Source organism: Nicotiana sylvestris, chromosome 7, assembly GCF_000393655.2.
Source record: "Nicotiana sylvestris chromosome 7, ASM39365v2, whole genome shotgun sequence".
NCBI lineage: Eukaryota > Viridiplantae > Streptophyta > Magnoliopsida > Solanales > Solanaceae > Nicotiana > Nicotiana sylvestris.
Genome location: NC_091063.1, coordinates 86,307,001 through 86,329,771, shown reverse-complemented (window position 1 = coordinate 86,329,771; position 22,771 = coordinate 86,307,001). Strand labels below are relative to the sequence as shown.

At 35.0% G+C, this 22,771-nt stretch overlaps 1 protein-coding gene and 1 long non-coding RNA gene across 5 annotated transcripts; both read left to right on the top strand.

Moving 5' to 3' along the window:
* The first annotated feature begins 3,641 nt into the window (after window positions 1-3,641).
* Window positions 3,642-6,416, top strand: LOC138872637 (uncharacterized). 4 transcript variants are annotated; one of them, XR_011401111.1, is made up of 5 exons: window positions 3,642-3,872; window positions 3,941-3,994; window positions 5,734-5,804; window positions 5,905-6,019; window positions 6,150-6,416. It is a non-coding gene; the product is annotated as an uncharacterized lncRNA (long non-coding RNA). The 4 variants fall into 4 exon arrangements; XR_011401113.1 differs by having other exon boundaries at window positions 3,659-3,747; XR_011401110.1 differs by having other exon boundaries at window positions 3,642-3,994.
* A 1,033-nt stretch (window positions 6,417-7,449) lies between these two features.
* Window positions 7,450-10,150, top strand: LOC138873397 (uncharacterized). Its single transcript, XM_070151866.1, has 6 exons — window positions 7,450-7,792; window positions 7,925-8,006; window positions 8,097-8,263; window positions 8,348-8,479; window positions 8,551-8,880; window positions 9,308-10,150. The coding sequence occupies exons 1-6, from the start codon at window positions 7,450-7,452 to the stop codon at window positions 9,367-9,369; spliced, it is 1,116 nt and encodes a 371-aa protein (XP_070007967.1). The 3' UTR covers window positions 9,370-10,150.
* The last annotated feature ends 12,621 nt before the right edge of the window (window positions 10,151-22,771 follow it).

Genomic DNA, 22,771 nt, shown 5'->3' with positions numbered 1-22,771 from the left:
TCAAGATATGTAGCGATCAGATAAAATGCCTACTCATAGAGAAGAAGCAAACCAGAGATAGGATCAAGGCCATTGCCCATGACATCACCAGACGATGTCTACGATGTGAGAACATGATCAGTGTTACCGTCCTCTCGGCAGTGATGAGTTATGTCAAGCAGACCATGCATGAGATGGAACAACTTGAGAGGGATCTCGCACCTAGGACCGTGGCGAGGCCGAACGATGCCCCGCGGACACAAATTTTCAAAACCATAATGTACTCATAAGTCAAGTCTGTATCTTAGCATCTTCTGCCTGTTTTCCCATCAGGGTGATTTTTAGTCTATTTTGAGTCTAGGTTTATTTTCAAAGTTTGCTCTTTCTTTTGCAAAATGTAGTTTGTAATAGACCGTTTCAACAATAAAAGGTTGTTTCTTTTACGCTCATTTGTGTTTTTGAACTACGTAACTCAAGAAGCCAATTGAAAATCCCGGAAGCAAATAGTAGGCAGAGATCACACTCAGGAATACACGAAAATAGTAATCGGATATTTTAGAAATCCTCTTCTTCAAGATTAAAAGTATTTTCTTATCTCCTCTTTAGTTCTGAAATTTTCATCTCTCCCAAAATTCTCCTCCTCTTAAGTGTCAAATGAGTCTCTTATATACCCAAAGCAAGACTCAATCTTCTTCCATTATGTGCACCCTTTAACTTTTATTATTACCCACACTTTTACTTTAGTAAAAGTAGTAACGTGCCCCCCTTGTTCCCTCTTTTTGAAAAGTAGTCAAAGTGGGCCCCATGTTCCCTCTTTTCGAAAAATAATCAAAGTGGGCCCCCTTGTTCCCTCTTTTTGAAAAGCAGACATCATTATCCACCTTTTACTTTTTGCTTTTATCATTACGTCTTGTCCCCCACCATAATTAAATAATCTGCAATTGGTTAATTCCCGTATTACCCCTAAAACTACTGTTACGCCCCGATTCAAAAATCTGTTCAACTTCAAAATTATTTAAGAACCTAAAATTAAATTACCAGCTATAACCAATCCAGTTCAATCAACGAATTCAAACTTAAACTATGAACAACAAATCAACAATTGGAATTATTTTGACTGAACGATATTCTTAACCACACATATAGTTGCAGATTCAACAATATTAACAAATTGAACACAACCAACAAGTATATTTGAATTTCTAAATTCAATAACCAATTAATCTTTAAACTAAATCCAATAACATTACAACCAAGATGGATATTCAAATTAAATCAAGCATTTAAAACATAAATTCACATTAAATCACCGTATTAAGAACGAACTTCAACCAAAAGATGAACACGAATTTAATCTAAACTAATCAACAAAGACGGATGATTCGAGCGATTAAACTAAATCTAACAATATTAAAATTAAACTAATAATTCCTTTTTACAAAAATAAATAAAATTAACATGAAACAAACCAAAATAAGTAATTAAATTTCAATTTGATTCTAACAACATAAAAATTAAACTAACAATTTCTTTTACAAAAACAAATAAAACACATGAAATAAACTGAAAAACAATTAATTAAATTTCCATTTGAATCTGAAAATTAAATCAACAAAACACATGAACAAACTAAAAAAATTAATTCAACGATAAACATGAACAAAACAACAATCGAACATTTACCGATTTTAGATCTGAGAATATCAAAACAAAAATACGGGCAAAATGAAACTCAAACCTACTAACCGGATCGAAGCGACGACGAACTCGAACGGAAAGTAGTTTGGTCGTTTGGAAGAGGACGAAGAACGAAACGCCGCAGCAGCCATGGAAGTGAAGAAAACGCAGCAGCAGCAGCATGATGGTCATCGATGGCTGTAGCTGCTGGTCGTGAGGACGACTGGGGCTTGGGCTTGACCTGCACCATGATGGCTCGAGCTTTGGATCGTTCGCGATTGTTCATGGCTTGGAGGTGGCGACGAAGCTCAGCCATGGTGGAGCTGGAGCTTGCGACTGGAGAAGACGCAGCGGAAGCCAGTCATTCGTGGCTTGGAGCTGGTCGTAGAAGACGCCGCAGAGGTTGGTCGTTCACGATGCGATGAAGCTGGAGGCGAATGGTTGACGAGGCATGAAGACGATGAAGCGGCGGTCATGGATGCTCGGAGCAGTGAGGTGTGCGTGTGTGTGACGGAGAAGAGGCGGGGAAGGGGTGTGAAGCAGCCATAGCTGCTTGGGGGTGTTTGGAGAAGAAGAGAGAAAGAGAGGAAGAAGAAGAGGGGGGGGGCGGGTAGTTTAGGTTTTTTTTTTGTTTTATGAAAAATGAAAAAGAAAAAAATGAAAAGAGGGTTTGGGTCTTTTGGGTTATGGACTGGGTCGACCCAGTTCGAAATGGACTGGGTCGACCCAGTTCGAAATGGACTGGGTCGTTTGGGAAGATTGGGTCTCTTTGGGCCTGTGACTTAAAATTGAAGAAAAGGCCCAATCCGATCTCTTCTATATATTTTTTGCTCTATTTTCTTTTACTTTCTAAAACTAAATTCTCTAAGAATCCTTAAATTATCATATAGAACTAAATTAATTTATAAAAGTGCAAATTAACTCCCAATAACAATTAACACACAATTAAGTAGTAATTAAATATAAAATTGTACAATTGGACATTAAATGCTAAAAATGCAAACGATGCATATTTTTGTAATTTTCATTCTTGTAAAACAAGCTTAATTATTCCTAATTGTAGAATTAAATCCTAAATAAAAATGCGATATATTTTTGTATTTTTTTATTAATTTAACAAATAAACATGCACAGACAAATACAAATAATTATCCAAAATGTCACAAAAATTCTCAAAATTGCACACCAAGAAAAATCGTTTTATTTTGAATTTTTGGGAGTAATTTTTTCATAGGGCAAAAATCACGTGCTTACACCTTCCTCTCAGAATTTCCATTCGATTTCTGAGTTCTCCTCCTTTCTTGTGCATTGCTTTAAACTACAAACAAAGCAACCGTAAGTGTGATTTGCTGTCGAACTTTGTGTTCGCTGAAACACTGGGGTTTGAAATACCGTACACTCGTGTGTAATTCGTTCTATCCTGGGAGAAAATAATCCATAACCTTGGGTACTAGGAGGGGATTAAATTCCTTAAGAAAACACTGTGAATTTAGTGGGCTCGAATTAATTACTGTTTCATTTATATTTACGTTTATAGGCTAACGTTCTTTTCTCTAGAATTATTATTTACAAATACAGGTCAAATAAAAATTAACAAGCTTATAAAAAATATTAACAACTTTCATATGATCTATTTATGCATTTAGGAGCCAAAGAGAATGGACGTATTTCGAAAGTTAGCAATGGTTGAAATAAGAATGTTAGAAGAAAATGGTAATTATTTATCACAATATCTTTTATTCCTTGTTAAATATAGTCTCTAGTTATTTATTGATTTCATTTTTAGGGGGTGACATTGCCGAAGAAGTGGTTGATGAATGTATAGGTCATGCAAAGAGAGCAGTTGAGCTGGATGTAGATGATGACACATCATGGTGTAAGTGTAATAGAAGTAATAGAGAAGTTGACATTTTAACTGTAGTATTGATCATTATCCATTACCAAAATTTGGTTAAATCCAAATTCCCCTTTCTTTAATGATCATATGTTTTGGCAGATATTCTAAGAAATGCATATACTACTGCATTTATTGTGAGGGGTTACAGACACATAGAAAATATTCAGTTGGCATACAAAGCATACAGGAGGGCGGTGAGTATGCGTCTTGCCAATTGGCATAAAGCTTCCACACAATATGCCTACTCCATAATTAGTCTGCAGCTTCTCTGTTATCGTTTTTCTCATGAACTTTAAGATTATTTGCTGACTGCATAAAGGTTGTCTTAACGTTTCTGGACTGCATTTCTTACTCATAGACCTCTTCTAACTTTGTGTTCTGCTTCAGACGCTATATGAGAAGATGGTTAACAGTCCTTACTTGATTTACAGCATGTCGGTGGTAAGGCTTTTCAGATCGACTTTGATTTAATTTAATGCAAGTTTGATTGTCCCCACTAAAAAATAAGGAGCAAACTGAATAGCACAATCTCTATATGAAGCTTTTTTTTCCAGCTTGAATTATGATTCTGTTTTTGTAGCTTGAGCACTTTATGCTTAGTCATGAAAGAACAAGAGACTTTAAAAGAAAACATCTATATTCTTCACCAGCCCATTTCATGTCTACGTCTACTTATATCATGTTGTTACTTCGCACTTGCTTCCTTCTAGAATTCAATACCATGTTTCGTTGAATTAAGATGTTGTTCTACAGTGAACATGTTAACAGAGGGTTATAGAGACGCCCTTCGTGGATTTCAAAGTGTTATATCTCCTGGTCAGGCAAGGGCGGCTCTAGGGCAACGCAAGTGAAGCCCTTGCCTTAGCCCCAAATAATTAAGGCCCCAAAAATAAAAAGTGCTATTATATTATTATATTATATATACTCCATAATTCAATAAGTCTATTGGAATTGGCTCTGTATCAATGGAATCTCATCATCCATACATAACGAATTGGTGTGGTATATTCATATCATAATATATGAACAGTAAGAACAAGCATTCTTTATATTCATATAATTATTAATAAAAGATTTTAAATTTTAATAATTTTTAACATTTGTTAGACGTAAGATTAAGTGAGTTAATTGGAAAAAAACATTTCTCACTAAATTAAATAATATGTTTACCTTCTCATCAATTTTATTTTTCTTTCTTTATGTATAGTTTTTTTTCATGGTTCTTACGATTTTACTTTCTAATTTCAACTCCGATTCTCTAAACTAACTATTTCTTTTGGTCACATTTGATTGAACCACATACCAGAAAGCAAGTTATTTTGTGTCTCATCTTTTTTAACTAAGAATTCCCCGAGCCAAATGTCGCAAGGTTCAAAACATGATGAATAACGAGCTCACCCTTTACCATTTTCACTTAAGGGAAGAATTCAATACCATATGACGTGCGCTTACCTCATACATCATGAGTTGTGCTCTCATCACTATATCAAAGTCATGTAGGTTTTTTTTTGTGTCTCAATATTATATGAATTTTATAAAAGACGTTTCAGGGTCTTTTTAATATATTTTGGTTTAGGCCACCAGTTTTGTTGAGCCGCCCCTCATTGACAATCAACAATTATTTACAGACTACTGTCCCACTATAAGCGTACTGTTCAACCAGCTTCCTTCACATTTGGTAACTGAATGACAAACTCGCTACCTTTAATGCTCTTGTCATTGTTGCCTTATTTTAAGTGAGACTCAATAAATTTTATTGAGAATGTCAGGGGTGGATAAGTGGCTCTAGTAGGAGACTAGTAAAGCCTTGATTTAGGTCCCCAAAATTTTTAATAATGGATTTTATAACTTTAATATAAATAATAATATTACTATGTAAAGTTAAAGAATATGTCATTTAAAAATATATGCTATAAACAACAAGTATGAAAAAATGGCAAGATTAAGTTTTTTGCATATATGTGTGTATACGTACTAATAAAAAAAGTATAAGGCCTCTTATTAAAATTTGACTTTAGGCCACCAATTTTACGGAGCCGCCCTTGTGGTCAGGATATTCTACCTCAACAAAGAGATCTCGAGATCGTTCTTAACCGAATATATGATTCGCTTCTAGTAAGATTATTTAGAGAATATTATGCATAAGATATAGCTGAATAACTTGATCCTGTCTTTTCAAGGTGTAAACAATGATCCAAATGATGGTCACTTCGTCTTTCACAAAAGGGATCATCATTTGCTTCTTGAGATTGTAAGCTTTATATGGGTCTTACATATACATTTTTCAAAAGCTAGTGTGTTGTACTGGATTAAGTTTGCTACCCTTAAATCGGGCAATTACTTTCTTATAGTGGAGCCGTCATATGAGAAGACAACTGTGAGATTCCTTACCGATGGTGAGAATCTAGGAAAAGCTGTCTTAGCAGAAGTTCTTTCTTCAATTGAAAATCCGGGTGGAGTTCCTTTGTAAGTAACTAGAATCTTCATTTCATTTGGTCACTGGTCTCATCCCAGTTCCCATTATCCCTTTGGAAGTGAAACTTAATGCCTTGCTGCAACATTTCTTTTTCTCTCAATACACACTCTTCTGCACCAGGTACTATGTTGCACGTGATCGTGAAGGCACAAATTTTGTATTCAATCATTCCGCACTGGAGTAAATAACATCTTTGGTTTATACCAAATTTGTCTAGTTGTTTCTCAACTCACGAAAAATGTGATCTTATTTCTATTTAAGGGGGCTACGATTGATTAGGTAAATAAACTTGTGATATCATTAATTTCTGTTATACATGATTGTGGTATGACATAGCTTTTCATTTTCATATGCCTTATGCAAAATAAAGAGATAGAAATAAATCATATATGCAAATAGAGGAAGACCAAAGAAAAGTTGATTGTATAGTAAACCTGTCTTCTTATTCACAGCTGACTGTTATACATGATTGTGATATGACATAGCTTTTCATTGTTTAACCAAAAAGTAGAACTTCGGGCAAAACTTTAATTTAGAAGAACTCGGGTTACTGATAATCAGAAATAAATAAGGGAAATTAATTTTGCTAACAATAAGATAGACAAAGGAAAACAAAGTAAACCAGTATATTCAGATGATTTTTCGTGTGTCCCTACCAATGACCAGTTTTCTCTTTTTTATAGCTATCTATACATTTTGCCTTTGTCATAATCATTCCATTATAGACAATTAAAGGCATTAAATGTTACGTTACATAATCATTGTAATTTAATATAAATTCTCTAACATTTTTAGTATCTAATGCTTATTAAATATTGTATTTGTACTCTCTTGTGCTGTCAGATTCATTCTCCTTAATTTGCGGATCTAAATAGGTATGAGCATCGAGTTTTGAGTAACTGCTCATGTCTCTACTCGTGCCTCTGCTCGTGCCTCTGCTCGTATTTGTTGCAACTCGTGCCTCTTTGCCAATCATCATTCTTTGACCAGCCTTTGTGTCATGACACGTCATCTTTCAATCACTTCAATATGTAAACTCAATTTTTCCTAATACAGATAGTCCCCCCACTTGCAATTTATTCATCAATTGAATATTTGGGAAGTGGATTTTATTAAAGCGGGAATATTTGCAGCCATTAATGCTATTGTAGAATCGACGTTTCAATTGTCACTTCCATTTAATGCTTATTACATATGGCATCTTTTTATTGGTTCTGCGACTTTGCAACGCTTTTTAAGGCTCTTTTACAGTTTCACCAATTACGAAGCGACAGTTCTCATTATGACCTTTCCATTATTGCACATTTTCCTTTAACAGTTGTTTCTTAGTATAAATATAGTTTTCGCCTTTGTCCTTATCACATAAAGTTCTTTGAATATTCAATTCTTGAATTTTTGTTTGCTTCTTCCTCGTACTATCATGTCTTCACCAAACCCTAACCCTAGAAGAGTCCCCATAGTTGATAACTTTCCTCTTGCCCCTAGCAGAAGCAGAAGAGGAGGTAGACTTTGTAATTTAGGGTCTTCATCCATACGTGATTCTTCTCTTCCTTCATCTAGTTCCAGCCCTTCTTTTAGAACCAGAGGTTCTTTTTCTCAAAGGTCTTCTTCTAGAGGTAAGGAACCCTCTGAACCTGTTCGTGAACCTATAGTAGAAGAAATAGTTCATGCAGAACTATCTTTCTACAATGATAGAGAGTCCTTTAGAAACCAAGTGTCCTCTTTAGATCGTGTTGATACCTATCCAACTCAGATCATAGAGGGTCTGATTTTTTTAGTTTGTAAAGACTGTTATTGGAGTCATGACTTCCCTATCATAATTCCTAACGTGAATCAAAGAATCACCTCCTATTTAGTTGAATTTTCCTATGTTTATACGTATCCTTTCACATTAGGATTCAAACCTGCTATTGATCCTGTTATTCTCAAATTTTGTCATTTTTTCGATGTTTGTTTAAGTCAAATTAGCCCTATAGTGTGAAGGGTTGTTGCCTGTTTGAGCCATGTGACTAACATAGCCAGTGTACCTTTCACTTTTGCCCATTTAATTCACCTTTACTCTTCCAGACTCTTTCGCCAATGTGTTTTTACTTTAGTAGCAAGGATCAAAAGAGTTTTGGTTAGTCCAGAAGATGACAGAGACTGTGGCTGGTATGCCAGGTTTGCTGCTACCCCCATTGTTGGTTTAGTGGGTGATGAAAATATTACCTTCTCTGAGAAGTGGAATTTTGCACGTGAGTTTTCTTTTTAATAACTTTCTCGTACCTTTTTTATTCAATTTTGATGATCATTATCCTAATTTTCCTTTTCTTTTCCAGCAACCATGGGAATTGTTGATGAAATTGCCAATTTCCGTGGTTGGGTAGGAAAATTGTTGTATACAGCCTCAATGGAGGGTAGATCTTGGAAAGCTCTCTCCCAACGGTTTGGTTGGAAAGTCAAAACTCATGGTAAGAATTTTTATAACTTTTTCTTATTTATTGCTTCCTCCAGAACTTATTTGAATCCTTCTTTTTATCAGGATTTGCCGTTCGAGGTATTAGTGCTGAGGCGGTCGTAGCTTCCCGTATTTCTTTGGAAAGGGCCCAAGAGATAATTTTGGGCTCTTCATCGAAAAGGAAAGTTGTTGTTGACCAAGACTCTGAAGAAGAGGAAGATAGGGGTTCCTTAGTAAAAAGGCCGCGAGCTCGTAGACGAATCATTTCTGATGATGAAGCATCTCCCCCTCGTTCTGTTCCTCTTATCGAGTCTGTTGAAGCCCAGGTGTCAATTCCTGATGATGACATTCCCATTGTTGCTCATGATTTAGTTGAGCAACTTTTTAACAGCGGGTTTGGTGGTGAAAATTTAGGTCCGATTTCTGATGAAGCACCTCTTGTTTCTTTTTCTACTCTCGTTCCTGTGATACCTCCTTTGCCGGTCGTGGCTATTGCTGTTCCTCACCGGGTTGTTTTGACTACTTCTACAGTTCCTCCCTCGATTACCCCTCCTTCAACTGTTCCTTACACAGAAGTTGGTTCCTAAAGTAGGGATGGAGACATGAGGCAAGTTACCATTGAATTTCCTGCTGAGGGTAACCTCTTAAGGAAATCAGGTCAAACTGACGTGTGGCTAAAGCCTTTGATTGGTCCAGTTGAGAGAGCTAAGCTTGACAGCCACAGTTCTTTGACCTTAATGAACGATATAGTGCATGCTTCTTTAAAAGTATCCCTTTTTCAAACTTTACTTTATCATTTTTCTATCTTCAGGATTCTCATTTTTTCCCTCTCTTTTTTTAGGTCAATCTAATTGGCACGGAGATGATGAAAAGGGTTACCCTCTCAAAGCAATTAGTGCGTGACTACCAAGTGAAGGCGGATAATTGGAAGGAACAGTGTGAAAGTCTTCAAATCGATATGGAAACATTAGAAGAAAGTAAATTTACCTTAAAGCAGCAGGTATGGGCTTTGACTTCAGAGTTGGCAGTTGAAAAAGCTTCTTCAAATCAAGCAGATAAGGAAAAGGCTCATCTGGAAACCTCTTTTTCTGAGCAACTTTCCAAGGCAAGTGAAGAAATCAGAGAGTTGAAGGCTCTCTTGGGTGAAAAAGAAGCATATGTTGGTGAACTCGTGCAGACTTTGACTCAAACTCAAGAAGACCTCAAGGTATCTTCTGATAAAGTTTTCTCTCTAGAATATTCACACGCTTCTCTTCAAACCTCTTATGAATCTGCCTTGGCTGAAAATAAGAAGTTAAGAAATGAAATTGCTGACTAGGAAAGAGATTACGAGATTCTCGAAGATAAAATTGCCATTGAAGTGAGTTGGGCATTTTTAAATTCCCGTCATGATACCCTTGTTGAAGTTAGCCAGGAGAATTTTGACTTGGAATCTGAGTTAGCCAAGATCAAAGAGACTATTGAAAAGACTCAGCAGAACCAAGATTTTTCTTCTCCCATGGCTGAAGCTTCTGGAAATGTTGAAGATGATACAGGTATCATTCCTTCAAGTCAAGTTGAGCCTGCTGCTGCTGATGACCCTGCTTTAGTTCCTTCTACTTCTCGGTGAAAAGTTTATGATGTTTGACTTCTTCTTTTTTTTGGTGGTATATGGTTGTAACCCTTGATCTTTTTAAGGGTTTGTTGAAAGTCCCCCGACCTTTTATGGGGCGCTTTGTTTAAACAACTTTTGATTTATGACTAATTTCATACTTAGTCTAAACTTTTAATATTAAGAAGTTTTCGTTGTTTTCGTTTTGTTTATGCTTGCCTTTATTTTTAAGGACTTACTGAATAACTTGCATTTTTATTTTCTCAAAGATGCTTCTGTTTTGTTTTTAACTTCATGAATACTTGAATTAAACATGAATTTTATAAAAGAGGGCCCTTTTATATTCGACACTTAATGAAGAAGACGTCTCAACTTCATAATGGTGTTAATGTACGATAAAAGAAATAGGAACACACACGTTTTTTGGAATAACTTTGACAAGTTTTTATTTGAACTTTGTCAAGTTTTAAATAACACTTTACATGTATTTAAATTACTTCTATGATTTTCTCGCAACTATTTTCCTTATAACAGATTTCAAAAAAGAAAATGAACACAAGGTTTTTCCTTATAACCCGTTTTAGTACATTGCCTTTACCCTAACTATGATAAGGTTTGGCTTTAGCTTGTGACTTTGCTCTGCACTTGACTCATTCAATGAGTGAATTTTTCAGGCTTGAACTTTGATTATTTCCCAATCTTCTTTGCCTTCTTTATACACGTATCTATGTATATTATACAGTCCCCCAAGTGTTTGAGCTTTGAAGTATGAAGTCTCGAGCACTTGATTGTTCCTCTCATTTGGTCCTTTCCCTGAAAAGGAAAAACATACGGGACTCGGTGTGATTATAGATGAAGACTGCTTAACCCGTCTAAATATCTATCAGAATAGTTGTAACCCTAGACCAGGAATTTTTATTTATTCCACGTGCCTTGCAGGTCGTGATTCATCATTTAGTATGGGTTAGCTTTTTGCCTATCATCTAAAATCGTTAGTAAAATTTTAACAATTCAAAAATAAAATTTTGAAATATGGATACCTGACCGTGGGTATTCCTTAGAAATAGTATCTCTTCAGGTGAACGGCATTCAAGTGTGAAGGTAGTATCTTTCCATCCATCGTTTCCAGCTCGTATGCTCATTTTCCTGCGATACCATGAATCCTGTAGGGTCCTTCCCAGGTTGGACTCAATTTTCCCGCATTAGCCGCCTTCGTAGATTGAAAAACATTTTTGAGCATGAAGTCCCCAATCTTGAAGTATCTTAGATGCATTTTTCGATTGTAGTATCGTTCCATGACCTGCTTTTGTGCTGTCATTCTTATTAATGCAGTTTTCCTTTTTCCTTCAAGTAGATCAAGGTTTATGTGCATTTCTTCGTCATTGGATTCTTCTGACATTTGTGTAAACCTCGTGCTTGGCTCTCCTATCTCAACTGGAATTAAGGCTTCAGCTCTATAAACCAATGAGAATGGTATTTCTCCCGCACTTGTTTTTGCTATTGTGCGGTATGCCCATAAAACACCAGGTAGCAATTCTGGACAATTACCTTTGGATTCCTCCAAACGCTTCTTTAAGTTGTTGATAATGACTTTGTTTGTTGACTCATCTTATCCATTTCCCACTGGAGGATAAGGTGTGGATGTAATACTTTTGATCTGCCAACTTTGAAAAAACTCTATGATTTGTTCGCCTATAAATTGAGGGCCATTATCACACACGATTTCCTTTGGCACACCGAATCGACATATGATATTTCGCCAAATAAAATCTCTCACTTCTTTTTCTCGCACCTGTTTGAATGATCCTGCTTCCACCCATTTAGTAAAATAGTCAGTGAGTACAAGCAAGAATTTTACCTGTCCTTTTGCTTGTGGTAGTGGACCCACGATATCCATCCCTCATTTCATAAATGGCCACGGTGCAATGACCGGATGTAACAACTCTGCGGGTCTATGCATGTTATTACCGTATCTTTGGCATTTATCACATTTAGCCACGAAATTTTCCGCTTCTTCTTCCATTTTAGGCCAATAATATCCTGCCCTAATCATGGTTCTTACCAATGATCTTCCTTTGGCGTAATTCCCACAATGCCCCTCGTGTATTTCTCTTATTACATATTCCGTCTGAGAAGGCCTGGGGCACCTTGCTAAGGGACCACCGAACATTTTTCGATAAAGAGCCTTGCTTTAAACAATATCGAGTAGCCTTTTTTCAAAGCGCGTGAGTTTTTTTCCTGTCTTTAGGGACGGTTCCATACTGCAAAAAAACAACAATCTCGTTCCTCCAATCCCAGGTTAAGTTATTAAAATTTACCTCATTTTTGTCGGTATTGAGTACTGAATGAAACAAATGAATTATGGAAGCATTTTCATTGCTTGCCACGTCTGCTGCAGATGCGAGATTGGCTAGGGCATCCGCCTCGACATTTTCATCTTTTGGTATTTGCATAACTTTTCAGGTTTGGAATTGCCTGATCAGATCACATACCTTTTCTAAGTACTGCTGCATTCGTGCTTCCCTAGCCGTATACGTCCCCAACATTTGATTAACTACGAGATGCGAATCGCTTTTGATTACAATCTGATTAATGTTGATTTCTCGTGCTAGTTCTAAACCCACAATCACAGCTTCATACTCTACCTCATTGTTGGTTATAGAATGACATTTAATGGCTTGTCGAATGGTTTATCTCGTAGGTAGTACCAAAACAATTCCCAAGCATGCACCTTTCACATTAGATGAACCATCAGTTAATAAGGTCCAAATTTCCGGATAAGATCAGTTGAACACCTGTAATTCTTTTTCTGCTTTCAGTTGCATTCCTTGGCTAAAGTCAGCCACAAAATTTGCTAACACTTAAGATTTTACTGTGGTTTTAGGCTGGTATGTGATGCCATATTCACTTAATTCTATAGCCCATTTGGATAACCTACCTGACAACTCATACTTGTGTAATATATCGCGTAATCGATAAGCAGTTAATACAGCAATAGGGTGATACTGAAAATAAGGCCTTAATTTTCTAGATGACATCATTAGTGCAAGTGCAAGCTTTTCTAATTGAGGATACTGTGTCTTCGCATCTAATAAGGATTTGCTGACATAATAAATCGAAGATTGTTTACCTTGATCTTCATGAACTAACACAACACTTACCGCTACTTCGGAGACAGCAAGGTAGATGAGCAATCTTTCTCCAACTTTTGGTTTTGTGAGCAATGACGGATTTGATAAGTATGTCTTCAAATTTTTGAGTCCCTGTTGACATTCCTCAGTCCGTTCGAACTGATCTTGTTTTTTAAGAGCTGAAAAGAATTTAAAGCACTTTTATGATGATTTGGAAATGAATCTTCCCAAGGCTGCAATTCTTCCTGTCAACATTTGTTTTTTTACTTGTAAGCATGTCAGGAATCTCTTCAATGGTCTTAATATGTGCGGGATTCACTTCAATACCACAGTTAGAAACAAGAAAATCCAAAAACTTACCTGATGCAACACCGAATGCACATTTCTCAGGATTTAATTTCATATTGAATTTTCGCAAGATCTTAAACGTATCAGACAAGTGTGATAGATGATACCCTGAATGTTGAGTTTTAACGAGCATATTGTCTATATAGACCTCCATAGTTTTTCCCAAATGTTCTTGAAACATTTTAGTCACTAGTCTTTGATATGTTACACCAGCATTTTTTAGACCAAAAGGCATTACTTTATAACAGTAAGTCCCCCTGTCTGTTATAAATGAAGTTTTTTCTTCATCTATAGGATCCATTTTGATCTGGTTTTATCCTGAATATGCATCTAAAAAGCTTAACAATTCATGTCCTGCAGTTAGGGGTGTTCATAAAAATCCAAAAACCAAACCAAACAGACCAAAAAAACTGATACGTTTTGGTTTAGTTTGGTTTTTGTTTTGAAATTTAAAAACCGATCAAATTTGGTTTGGTTTTGGTTTTAATTAAAAAAATAAACCAAACCGAATATAGGAGTAACTATTTTAAATTTATTATTACATATATATATATATATACTTTTATACAAAGTTTTAAAATTTTTATAATAAATATTAATCGTTTGCACTTTTAATACAGTTCTTTATCTTTACATTCTAGTTTAATTGGTAGTTTTCTTTTGTTAAGTGTAAAAATTTATTTTATGTTAAAAATAATATATTTTTAATTGAGACCTTAAATTATTCATTACTATTTGATTAAATTATCATCAATATAACTTGGTAAATAATAGATTTCTCAAAGGGCAATTGATTTGATAGTGGTACGTTGAAAATGTGGTCGCCGAAATGTGTGTTTGGTAGTGTATGTCTTATATTTAAGAGAAAACTGACAAATAACCGAAAAACTGACATAAACCGAATTGAGAAAAAACTGACTTAATTGGTTTGGTTTGGTTCTAATATTTGAAAAACCGACTTACTTGGTTTGGTTTCTTTTTAGGGAAAAACCGATCCAAACCGAACCATGAACACCCCTACCTGCAGTAGCATCAATTAGTTGATCTATATGTAGTAATGAAAAAGAATCTTTAGGACAAGTTTTGTTAAGGTCTGTGTAATCTACACAAACTCGCCATTTACCATTCTTTTTCGGTACCACAACAGTATTGGCTAACTAATTAGGATATTTTACATCGGGAATAGACCCAATTTTTAGTAATTTTTGGACCTCATCTTGAATCACCTGATTTTTGAAAATTCCTTGCTTTCTCTTCTTTTGTTTGACAGGTGGATATGATGAGTCTTCATTTAATTTGTGAGTCATTACCGCCGGTGGTATCCCTGTCATATCAAAATGGGACAAAGCAAAACAATCCACATTAGTTTTCAAAAATTCAATCAACTTATCTTTCATGTCCTAGCTTAGATTGGCCCCTACGTAGACTTTTCTTTCAGGCCATTGTGTGGATAACATTACAGCCTCCAGTTCTTCAATTATTGTTTTGATATTTTTGTTTTCCTTTGGTTCTTGAATGGCATCAGGCCTTGAGTCCACATCTGTTCGCCCTTGTTCAGTTGAGGTTTGTGTTGTGGTACCCTCAACTAGATTCTGTAACTGCTATTGTTCTTTGTTTCTCGTACTTGAATCTACTACATAGTTGATGCTCCTGGATGTCTGTTGATCTCCACGGATTTTACATATTCCCCATGGTGATGGAAATTTAATTACTTGGTGTAAGGTCGATGGAACGTCACCCATCTCGTGGATCAATGGTCTCCCGAGAATCATATTGTAAGCCATCTTAATATCTACCACCTAAAACTTTGTATCTTTGACAAGAGAATGTAGTAAGTATTACCTCTCCTTTCGTCACGATGCTGGAATTGTCAAATCCAGACAAAGTATGCGCCTTTGGTATTAATTTATCTTCACCTTGCATCTTGCATAGTACTCTTAGTAGGATAATGTTCACAGAACTACCTGGATCAATCAAAACTTGTTTCACATTAGTATCATGTACAAGTAGAGATATTACCAGTGCATCGTTATATGGAGATAATACACCATCCGCATCATCAAACATAATACTTTCTTCCTCTAAGACATGTCGCACCCGCTTCCTGTGGGTAATTGTGACTTTGGAAACTTTCTTGACTGTTGTGTATGGCACACCATTGATGTCTTCACCTCCGCTTATCACATTAACGGTCCTTTTGGGAGAAGGTGGTTTAGGGAGCTCCTGCCTATTCTTCATGTATGCTTGCTTACCTTTCTCACTGAATAATGAGATACTCTTGTTTTAATAGGTGATCAACTTTGCCTTGTAGCAACCTATAGTCTGCCGTTTTATGACCATGATCATTGTGGAATTCGCACCAGTGATCAGGATTGCGCCTATTTGGATTATATCTCATTTCTTTTGGTCACCACAACTTGTCACCCATGCTTCTTAAAACAGCTACGAGCTCGGAAGTGCTCATATTAAAATTATAACCGCCAAATCTTGCCTTCACATTTCTATCATCATCCCGCGACTCTCGCGTGTTTTGATCATTCCCAAATCTTGATGATGAGCCCGACTCTCTATTCCTCGATCTATGATCTTACCTTGAATTGTCCTGTTTTGATCGTGAATCTTTTCCTGATGGGCCCATATATGGTTCATACCTATTTTTATCGGACCTTTTTTCGGTTTTCACCCGTCTCGAACTTACCTTTTCCTCTTTTTGAGATCGTTAGATAATATCCTCTTCTATCCTTAGCTTCGTGCTATACCTGTTGTAAACGTCATTCCACGTTGTTGCTAGGAATTCACGAAGACTTTCCTTGACTCGCCTCGTGGCTTCTGAGCTTTCTTCATTCAAATTACTAGTCAAGGCTATAGCTTCCCAATTGTCAGGTACATGCGGTAACATCATTCTTTCACGCTGTAACCTACCCACGAACTCTCTAAGCAATTCTGAGTCCCCTTGCTTGATTTTGAAAATATCTTCCATTCTTTTTTCGAATTTTTGAGCTCCAGAATGTGCTTTGATAAATGAATCTGCAAGCTCAACAAAAGAATTTATGGAATTTACGGGTAAAAGAGAATACCATGTTAATGCTCCCTTAGTGAGTGTTTCACCGAATTTTTTGACCAATACTGATTCAATTTCTTGTTTGGTCAAGTCGTTGCCTTTTATGCATGTTGTGAATGCAGTCATGTGGTCTCGTGGATCGGTTGTTCCAACGTATTTTGGAATATCGAGCATTTTGAATTTCTTTGGATCTGGGTAGCTTCCAAGGTTATTGTGAATATTTATCCATATTTATCCCTTTGATTACGGACGGTACTCCAGGTATTTTCTCTATGCGGTCACTTTGCTCCTTGAGCTGTTTATGCAATGTTAGTACTAAATTTTGTAAATCAGAATTGACTAAGTTACCTGGTTCTCTTTCTCCTGACTCGCTGGGGATTCCACCACTTCCTGAATTAGCAAGCCCAGAACGAGAGTTCTCCAAAGTGTTGTTATTTAGAGTGGGTATTGGTGGTGCAACAGGTAACTGGTTAACAAAGGCCTCAAGAGCTTTATTAACATGTTGAGCGATTAGCTTTTGCAAAGCTTCATTGATAGATTCATCATTTTCAAATTGAGCGTTTCCATTTGCATGAGATCCATCAGGAGTGCCTTCTCGAGACCGCCGAGGGGAGCTTTGGGGAGAAGGGATCGGGGTGTGATCATCCTGTGGATTCCCCTGGAGTTGACAGTTTCCTTGAGAGTTGTCATTAATGTTTGACATGGCAACAAAAAAGTTTATCCTAAGAAAGAATAGATTATCAAATTTCCGGTAACTGTACCAATTTGTTTAACCAAAAAGTAGAACTTCGGTCAAAGCTTTAATTTAGAAGAACTCGGGTTACTGATAATCAAAAATGAATAAGGGAAATTGATTTTGCTAACAATAAGATAGACAAAGGAAAACAAAGTAAACCAGTATATTCAGATGATTTTTCGTGTGTCCTTACCAATGACCAGTTTTCTCCTTTTTATAGCTATCTATATGTTTTGCCTTTGTCATAATCAGACCATTATAGACAATTAAAGGCATTAAATATTACATTACATAATTATTGTAATTTAATACAGATTCTCTAACATTTTTAGTATTTAATGCTTATTAAATACTGCATTTGTACTCTCTTGTGCTGTCAGATTCATTCTCCTTAATTTGCGGATCTAAATAGGTATGAGCATCGTGTCTTTTGAGTAACTGCTTGTGCCTCTACTTGTGCCTCTGCTCGTATCTATTGCAACTCGTGTCTCTTTGCTAATCATCATTCTTTGATCAGTCTTCGTATCATGACACGTCATCTTTCAATCACTTCAATATGTAAACTCAATTTTTCCCAATACATTCATATTATAAGACCTTTATATTTTCAAATTATAAGAGTAGAAGCTACTACTGTTATTTTGACAGATTGAAAACAAAGATGAGGTCATGTTGCTGGATCCCGGCTACAAATTCATTCATTTTGCATGGAAAGGAAAGGGAAACTTTGATCTTTAATTTTTTATTCTCTGTTTCTTTTATACCTATTGCTACTTTTATATTTTGTTCTATGCATGTAGTTTCATAATAATTTGCAAACCAAACTGTTTATTATCCTACTTAATACCTTGCTGCTAATTTTTTTTATTCCAGCCAGAGGCGGACCTACATTGGGACTTGGGGTTCACGGGAACCCGTTAGCCTCGGCAAAAACCCTGTAAATATATTATATATATAGTTGTACATACTTTAGTGACCCCTTAAATAATTTTCTTGGCCCCCTCAATAACTAAAAGTGGGCTGGAATGATGGTCTTTTGTGTTGCATGAGTTCCGTCACTTAGTTGACGTCTCAGGTACGAAACCCGCTCCTGTAAATGTGCCTTTTTAGTTGTTTTTCTTTTTATTTTACTTTTTATACTGGGGAATATGTTCTAGTATTATTGTACAACACTATATAATAGTTGATTAATTTATATTTTTTATTTTTCTAATCTGAATTTAATTATATTGTAATAGTTGTACATAATTGTCAACTTTATTATTTTATTCTTCTACAAAATCAAATACCCCAAAAGGCCAAAACTCAAAACCGTCACTCCTCACTCCAAAATAGAGCCCTTCTTCCTCAATTCCTCTCATTGCTTTAAAAAAGTAGCAGACATCAAATCTTTGGTTAGTGCTGCTCTTACTTTGAAATCTATTTTTTATTTATAAGAGCATGGATAATTGGAGATGGAGATAAAATTTTATTTAGCTTCAAATTTTTGATTCAACAATTGCCAGCAAAGGCATTCTTAATAAACTCTAAATCTATTATCCAAATGATTTTGTTGAGCTCCCATTTTCTTTGAAACTGAATCTCTTGATTTATAGGCAATATTTTTTTTCATGGATTCTGATTTACAACATATTTGAAAATTAGATAACTCTCAAAAAAGTTGCATTATCCATAATGTGATTAACTTTTGGAATATAACGTCTAGGTAATACTATTATTGAATATCACTGTCCATTATTAATGTTGTGTGGTTTTCGAATATAACTCTATTTAGCATGTTTCTTAAGGTGTTGGCTCATTCCTATTATGTTCTCTGTTTCATGTTTTACTTATCTAAGAATTGCTTAATTATTGTAGTATTTGCTTTATTCTTGATAAAAGGGTTGTGCCTCTTCTATTGATGTTGTGTTTACTTGTATTCTTGATGGACTCTTAAATTTATCGAACCCAGTATTTTGTAGAAAGTTTTTGTTCTTGTGAATTGAGATGGATGTATTTTCTACGAAGTTTAATTCTTATTGAAAATTTATTCCATTTTAGCCCATGTGTGCGCATGGATGTGCAGGAAAATGTTTTTATTTATTAGAAAGCTTATCTTAAAATTTGTATTCGCGGGTCAATTGGGAAGTCTTGATGAAATCAAAGCGTAAGCTCTTACTTTATTTTTGCCTTTTGCTTAGCAAATTTATACTAATATAGTGAATTATGCTGCTTATTTAGTCTATCCTAGAGTTAATATGTATTCTTTTATTGGCTAATAAAGTTTTGGGTAAGTCACTCTAATGGTAGTGGTGCCCCCGTCATACTAAAATTCTGGGTCTGTCTCTGATCCAGCCATACAAATTCAACTTGGTGCGGATAAATCTTCGGCACAAGTGTTTGTGAACGCTATTCCAAGGCGTAAAGCACCTTCTCTTGTGTGTGTGGGAAAATCCAGGACTTGTTGATGGATATGGAATTAGCTTTAGTTTTTTTCTTTTGGGAAAATGGCATAAAGCACCTTCTCTTGTGTGTATGGGAAAATCCAGGACTTGTTGATGGACGTGGAATTAGCTTTAGTTTTTGAGACTTTTTCCTTCTTATACTATATATGAAACCTTATTACTAAAAATGTGCATAGTTTCATATTTACCCATCATGTTCACAATTTTTCTACAATTATTATACCATTCATTAAATACTAATCATTAGGAGTTGATTCCTTCCTAATTCCTTACCATTTTTTGCTTTTGACTGGTAAAGATTCCGTGCACCATCGAATTGTCGTAGATGCCCTTCATCCCTGTTTTATTTTTTCTTTATTGACTTTATGAAGCTGAACTTTAAAGGAAAGGAAAAAATATTGAACAATTACTTTATATTGACTTTATGAAACTGAACATTACAATCAACATCTCAGAACAGTTAACTTTATTTATATCTTCATCATTTGTAAAAGTGATTTAGAAAATCTACGAAATCATTAGTAATTTGCCAGATCATTAATACAGAAAATTATTCAAATATCATATATATATATATATATATATATATATCCGACTTCTCTCTGCATCTCTCTCTATTTCTCAATCGCAAATTTTAGTAATACAAAGCAAATGAAAAGAGAGCAACAATTCCACCATTGACAGCCATTAAAAAGCTTGAAAGCTTTGAATTCAAATTTGGGTTTTCAAAAATTATTATTTGTTTGGATTGGGTATTGTTGAAAATAATCGGGAATATGGTTTGGAGTTTATATCTCTATTTTGAGGGTTTTTGGTGAAGATTAGACTTGATTTTGACTGAATTTCAGATTGAAACTCGAAGAAGAAGAAGAAGAAGAAGAAGAAGAAGAAGAAGAAGAAGAAGAAGAAGACATATTGCAAAAATTGTAGATTATTTGCATTCTGATTGTAAATGCTTTATTTTCTGTTTCCACAAATAAAAAACGGCTAAAACTTCTACAAATCTTCTGAAAAAAATGCAATTATGTCAAAAATCCCAATTATGCTATAATTGAATGGGAATTGGGATATAAAAATTCAATGTACCCAGTTTGTAGATATTTTGTAGATAAATTGTAGATTATTTGTATTCTAATTGTAGATGCTTTGTTTTATGTTTTCACAAATCAAAAACGACTAAAACTTCTACAAATCTTCTGCAAAAAACGCAATTATGTCGAAAATCCCAATTAAACTACAATCGAATGAGAATTAGGATATTAAAATTCAATATACCCAGTTTGTTAATATTTTATAGATGAATTGTAGATTATTTATATTCTGATTGTAGATGCATTATTTTCAATTATAGATTCATTTTTACATTCCTATGCCACATAGAAATTTTTACATTCTTCAATTGTTGTCAAGAAGATGTAGTTGATACACTAATGTTGTGGTTCTTTTACTTTATGGCTTTTGACTAAAAGATAAACTGATAATTAATAATCCATAGTGGGAATATTAATATGTAATTAAATAAAGAAACAAACAAATATTTGTTTATCAAACTTAAAGTTCAGATTTTACAAGATTAATACTCTCCATCACATGGTTGTACGTAACCCAATGGTACGACTAGAATATAAAAATGATTGTGATATCTGTTCTTCAATTTTCTATAAAATTTGAATTCTCGATCCATGAAAAGGTGTACGTATTATATTACTCAGCATTCCTTCGTCATTGTCATTTAAAAAAATTTATGAGCTGGACTCAATTAGGTGACATATTTTAATATGTTAACAAAAACTGCTCAAGGTAAGGATGCTAACTTTTTAGGTTAAAGTACACTATGATATAGAATTTGTAATTTGGTATACTAAGTGTAATTAAGTCAAACCTTAAACATTGAGGGTAATAAGGTTTCTTATGTGGCATAGGAATGTAAAAATTCCGTAGTTTTTTTTGTTTTAGAAAAAATTCACTTTATACCCATTAAGCCCAAACTATTTACCGTTTAATTCCTAAGCCTAAACTATTTACTTTTGAGAAATTTTGACAAACCACTATTGTTTAGTGGTTATTAGCTAACTCTAACTATCATTTATTATATTACTTCCTATAGCTATGTTTTCAGTTTTTTTAGAGTGTATTCGATGTATTTAGCTACTGTATCCATGAATATAGTCGCAAAACTCGGTGTGAAATAGGGGAGTATAGCTAGACAATTATTGTATTCGACTGTATTCACGATATGTATTTGTGAATACAATAACGTAAATAGCGTAAATCGTGGTCTATTCAACTATTTTTAAACGGAAATCAATTAACACAATAGACTCCTAATATGACTCAACAAACTCAATTATAACACACAAAATTTGTATTTTCAATTATAAAAAAGATTCTCAACCGAAAAACACCCCAAATCCAAAGCAATCTTCTAAGATTCAATCCATCCTTTCTTTTTTTAGTGGTATCTTTACTAAAATATTTTCTAGTGGTATCTTTACAAATAGATTTATATATTGAAATTATATAATTACATTGAATACAATTAAATACGGCGAAATGACTTCCTGGCCACTTAAACTTGTCGGGTTTTTTAAAGCCGATACATAAACTTATAACTTTCCCATTTGAACACTCGAACTCGTTTATTCCATAACTAATAAACACATTTGACCATTGACCAAGCCCATGTGGCGTCAGTTGGTCCTAATCAGCAGCCCGCGTGAGGAACACGACGCACAGGAGCGTGAAAACCCCTTTCCCAACGCCCAACAGTACAAAATACCCCCTTTCTCCATTTTTAAAAATCTGAAGCTCCATTTTCAATTTTTATTTTATTTTTCAGACCGTGAAAATGGTAGAAAGTTGTATTTTTTGTCATTGTAGAGTTGAAGCTAAGTTTTGAACTTCCCCTTCCAAGTTCGTTGATTGAAATCCTTCAAAAGCTTTCCGTACTCCTTCTGGATGTTCAAGGTGATGGTAACAACCCTGTGGAGGAAC